The sequence below is a fragment of the Drosophila mojavensis genome, unplaced genomic scaffold, assembly GCF_018153725.1.
Source record: "Drosophila mojavensis isolate 15081-1352.22 unplaced genomic scaffold, ASM1815372v1 contig_74, whole genome shotgun sequence".
Taxonomy (NCBI): domain Eukaryota; kingdom Metazoa; phylum Arthropoda; class Insecta; order Diptera; family Drosophilidae; genus Drosophila; species Drosophila mojavensis.
In genome coordinates this window covers 2,677,791-2,683,390 of record NW_025318899.1, presented here as the reverse complement: position 1 = coordinate 2,683,390, position 5,600 = coordinate 2,677,791, and the positions used below count along the sequence as shown (strand labels likewise).

The window sequence follows — 5,600 nt, the reverse complement described above, 5'->3', positions numbered from 1 at the left end:
AAGATCCCTTATGCACATGAAGCACACCCTGTAATTTGAGTATATTTTGGAATATAATGTATATAATAGAATATTCTAGTGTGGTTAACCTTGGCTAACATTACAGCTACAAAGAGAAAGTCAAGGTATCAAAATATCTAAATGAAAAGCCATTTAGAATTATATATATTTTATCTAATATGTCTAATATGCGAGATCTGTTAAAAAAAAATATAAATAACAATTAACAATTCTTTTAACTTGGCTTTGGTCTGTAAATATATTAATAAAAAATTTAATATTAGATTCTTTGTAGCATATCATTGCTTAAATATTTTTTATAAACGAAGAAGAAATCAGTTTTCAAAAATTCATAAATTCTCGGAAAAAAAAAAAACAACTGGTATGTAAGAATACATCTTCGATTTCCAAAATAGTCTCTCGTGGCTTTTTATTCACTGATCGATGATCACAAAAAGCATTTGCCTTTCGAACAGCTGTTTTGCCAGATGGAGTACTAATTAAATTTAATTTAGGATGACTTTTACTGGCACTCAGCACATCCCTCTCTCTCCATCTCTCTATCTCTCTCTCTCTCTTTCCATCTTACTATCTCCCTGGCAGAGAAAAAACCGAAAATGAGCCAACTTTTCCGATCTAATGATCGGATCAATCAGCATGAGTGCAGTCGGCTATTCCGTAGGCATACGATTAGCCTTTGACTTTATTCAAGAGTAATCTTTAACCCACTGCTGGTTGCCTGTGGTCGATGTTGCTCTATGGAGCAGCTATTTTTGGTTTGGAAATGCTCGTTCGCAAAAAAATAAGAAGAAAGAGCTGCCCGATTCGTTCGGGCAGCGGCGTATGTTTGGCGATCTTGTTCGGATCCGTGTGTGCGCTGTTCGGTTCCGGCGTAGCACAGATTTTGATTTTAGTACAAATTCGTTAGTCGTACAAATCGCATGACTTTGCGGGCAAAACTAAGAGAAACCAAAACAGCGAGCAACAACAAGAATAAAAGACATTTTCAGCAGATCAGCTGAAAATTACGGATTGCCAAACTAAATAAATAAATCAAGGAATCTTCATAGTTTTTGTATATAGCTGAAGACATGGAACAGTGCAACGTGCATTTCATAATTTAGAGAAACTATTATATAAATTAAATGTTCATCTAAGCGAAGACAACACACTCCCCTTAGTTAATTAAAAAACAATTAAAAGGAAGGAACCACATCTCTAGAGTTTAAATGTAATTTAAGGCCAATTCTTGGCGCTTGTTGTGATATTCGCATAATTTTTCAACGTGAAAACAGACAACGGATATATAGCTATTGGCGTATTGGCCAAAAACAAAATAACAGAAAAAGAAAAAATATAAATATATATACATATATACATATATATTGAGACAGATAGATTCGCATCAATATATATATTCAAAGTGAATACGGTAAACTGGGCTATTTCAACATACGGAGATGACGACGCGCGGCATACGGCGTAAAAAGTCTACGCTGACAGAATTGAAAATCGCAGTTATTGGCGCGCCCAGTGTTGGAAAGAGCGGTAAGATAGAGTTTTAAACGTTAAAAAAAAAAAAGAATAAGAAAATAATAAAAAATAAAGGCATAGGCAACATCGACTACAAACAACAGCGAGCAACAGCAAATTAGTTGAGCAATCGCCGATTTCGTATATATTTAGATCGTTGTTTGTTTTGTTTATAAAGTGGGAGCACACACTGACACACATACAAGCAGGCACACACACACTCAGCTGTATCTCTGTGCATGTGTAGCCAAGCATGCCGCTAAATATATACTTACATATCTCTATCTGTATCTGTATCTGTATCTGCAAGTGTAGCTATGATTGTATCTGTATCTGTATCTGTCTCTTTGTATTTGTATCTTTGAGTAGCTCGCATTTGGCTTTAATCGTTTGCACCGTTCGATTTGACACGCGTGCACCCACAGCAGCCACTAATTTATGACGGCCACTGTGTCACACACACTCACACACACGCACACACATGCCGAGAGTTAACTGCAAATTGATGTTGCTTGTCAGTAGACACAACGACCCTCACCCCTAAGAGCGCAACGAAGAAAAGTTTTAATTTGTAAAATTTCGTTCGACCCGCATGACTTCCGCATGCCTTGGCATCTGTCAACTTCAGGTAACACCCAGCTAGTTTATGGTTCCGTTGGCCGGCATAAGCCAGCCAAGAAATATGACTAGCGTATACGCTCCACTAATAAATAGCACTTGACGCTAAGCCTTGATACCAACTGACAGCTGTATCCGATGAAATGTCGCACCCCATAGCCCCATAGGCGTGTGGCATTCGAATTTCAAATGGAAAGTTTTCACAGAAAACTCTTTAAAAGTCAAATTTGCATTTTCACATAAGTTTGTAAATATTTAGTTAACGATTGCGTGTTAGCTAAAGTCTATAGTGAATAGTGTATCTTAGGGTATAAAGCCATAAAAGTTAATTATCTTTTGGATTTTATATTCTGAAATAGTTTTGAAATACTTTTGCTTAAAATGTATTTTACAAATGTCACATATATTTTATATATATTTTATAGTATATTTATTTTATAATGTTGTTCATATTATATTGGAAATATATAATTGCCATGTGTTAGTCATACAAATTAGAAATAAATATATATAATATGTATTATATGTATAAATTTATTTGATTTATTTCTGTCACATACCAACTATGTGCTGCATACTAGCCTCAACTTTTGTCTGCATTTTAAAGAGTATATAAGAAAAACACTCAGTTATCAACTACATAAAACTTATTAGTTATCAATATAAATAAAACATGAAAATATACACATATAAAGATACATAGATATATGCTAGACTAGCCTTGATCAAGAAATTGCATTATGCCAAATTTCTTTATGAATGAGGGCAAATATTTTCCTGATCTTTATTTTTGCTGCATACCAGACGCAATAAAAAATGTGTAAATAATAAATGTAAACGGAATTTCGCAGCACGACTCAGATAAAAATAAATTCTACAATATATAATATAAGTTGGCAAATATTTTCTTCAGCTGCTTTTCTCAAGTGATGCCTGCTAAACCTTTGCTTAGAAAGTTCAATGTCAGTCCTCACTTCACGAAACTAGAGCAAATCCTATCTAAAATAGATAAACTTGGTGATATAAACACACATATATATATCTTACAGTACCATTGTAAAGATAGCCCAAGTACTTTTAAAGAAAAAGTTTTGCAAATATAACAAAGGTTGGAATAAGTACTTATTAAATGGAATTTTTTTTAAAGACGCCAGTAAATGTTTTGAGCAGACAAGATCATATAGATGATATATATGTTATTACGTACGATATTTATTTATCTATATATACCATTTATATATATTTATATGAGATATATATATATCATTCAACCACAATCGCGCAGATATAGCACAAATATTTAATGCACTAAAGCGCCGGGGGCATGCGTGTGCTCTCGTGTGTGTGTGTGTTTGCGCGTGTGTGTGGCAATTAAAACGACGCCCACCCGGCGAAAGGCCGTGGACAGGGAAGCGAACATCGCGCATCCGATTAATGCCCAGCGGACATTGGACATGGACAGTGTGGCCAGTCTTTGTCGTAATTTAAACAAGAAAAATTTTGATGTTGACCTCGTAAAAATATATTTAAAAGAAACGTCCGAAGACAAAATAACAACAAACAAAACATACCGAAGTCGATCGGCTATGCCTGACTGCGCCATATGCGCTCGAATATGAAAGCAAGAAATCAAGGAAAATGTAATCCAGTCCATAAGTTTGGGATATTAGTGACAGGTACCTAGAGGAAATAGTAACCATGCCATACCATAAAAGAAAACCACTTAACAAACCATCCTGCATTATAAACGTAACAATACACCAAACTAATATACTCCACTTGAATTTCTAGGACGAGCACAATAAAACAAAACGTTTGGAGAAAAGCATAAATTAAAACGCCAGCGAAATGTGCGGCTGCTATGAAAATAAATGACGAAAATGTCATTAAAAGTGGTCAGGAGCGTGGGGACTGGCAGGAACTTGTGGGACAGCTTTACGAGCCAAGGCAATGCGTAACCCGGCAGTAGTATCTACCTGGCCGGGTCATATATTATTATACATTCGCAAACGCCTGCGACTTGGCCAGAGTTCAAAGCACTTGCATGGCAAATGACCAAAGGCTCAGTCCAGCCCTCTCTCTCTCGCTCTCTCTCTCTCTCACTCTGCTTTGTTTTGCTGCAACACGCAACCTTAAGGCTCAACTGTGTTGTTAGCTGGGTTTATTAACCCCTCTAGGTTTACAATATTTCTAGCTTTTCCACCTGCCTAGCCGTCTAGCGCGCATTTGAATTTCCAACTGCTGTAGGAGTTTTTCCGCTCAAGTGCTGACCCAGTGGAGTGTGTGTGTGTGTGTGTATGATGAGGGGTTGTTTGGCCAGGGGCGTTGCCTCGCTTTACACCTGATCTCAGTGATAGCCCCCAAATTAAACTTCCATTTAATGTAATTGCAGCTTTAATTGTGCGTTTCTTAACGAAGCGTTATATAGGCGAATACGATCATCAGACTGAGAATCGATACAAGCACGAGTCCATGGTGGATGGTGAGCCGGTGCTATTCGAAATACTCGACACATGTCCCAAGGTAGATGTACTTATAGATATTTGTCTATATATATCAGCCGACTATAATTGGAATCATTTGCAGGCCGACGATGAATACCCCAATGCTGCCGAACTGGTGCAATGGGCTGATGGCCTGCTGCTCGTCTACTCGATAACGGATCGCAAGAGCTTCAATTATATACGCCGTGCCAAATCAGATCTGCAATCGGATACGCCCGTCCAGCTCTGCGCCAACAAAGTAGACATGGTGCATCTGCGCCAAGTGAGCCGAGATGAAGGCGAAATCCTGGCCAAAGACTTTGAGTGCAAATTCAGTGAGGTCTCCGCTGCGGATCATGTCGATCAGGTCGCCGAGGTCTTCAATGAACTGTGCAAGGAGGTGCTCGCCTGCAAGCGCAAGTCCAAGCAGAGCCTACTCGAACGCATGCTCGGCGGCACCCGTCCCTACAGCAGGGGCAAGAGCGATAGTAATTTGCCAAAAGACTGATATCACAATTTTTTGTTTAAATAAAATACTCATTTTTTAAAAGCCAAACGTGTTTTGTTTTCATTGAAAGAGGATTTCTTGTTAGGTATTTTTTTTTTATCGGAGTTAAATTGGTAATCAACTTATACGTAAATATCAATAAATAGAATAGTTATTTGTATAAATATATACTAGTATGGTAATATATGGTAAGGAATTAGTCATTACAAAACAATCATTTAATAGCTTTCGACCACATAAATAATAAAAAAAAAAAAATAAAATAAAATAAAATAAAAATAAATAAATAATAATACTTGTATTTAAAATTTAAATTTATATAATATATTTACAGGTATTGTAAGTACTTGTTGCAGTCGCTGAGATTTGGTCAATTCAAAAGCTTCAACGATGTTTTCAAGTTTTGTAGCGCGCAGCTAGCTGGCGGCTGTTTGTTTACTCTTTGCTTACACTGCGTA

At 36.8% G+C, this 5,600-nt stretch overlaps 1 protein-coding gene across 1 annotated transcript; it reads left to right on the top strand.

The window, feature by feature from the left end:
• Positions 1 to 904: 904 nt before the first annotated feature.
• On the top strand, positions 905 to 5,190 carry LOC6581243 (ras-related and estrogen-regulated growth inhibitor). The gene is made up of 3 exons (XM_002006949.4): positions 905 to 1,548; positions 4,544 to 4,674; positions 4,738 to 5,190. The coding sequence occupies exons 1-3, from the start codon at positions 1,461 to 1,463 to the stop codon at positions 5,140 to 5,142; spliced, it is 624 nt and encodes a 207-aa protein (XP_002006985.1). The 5' UTR covers positions 905 to 1,460; the 3' UTR covers positions 5,143 to 5,190.
• The last annotated feature ends 410 nt before the right edge of the window (positions 5,191 to 5,600 follow it).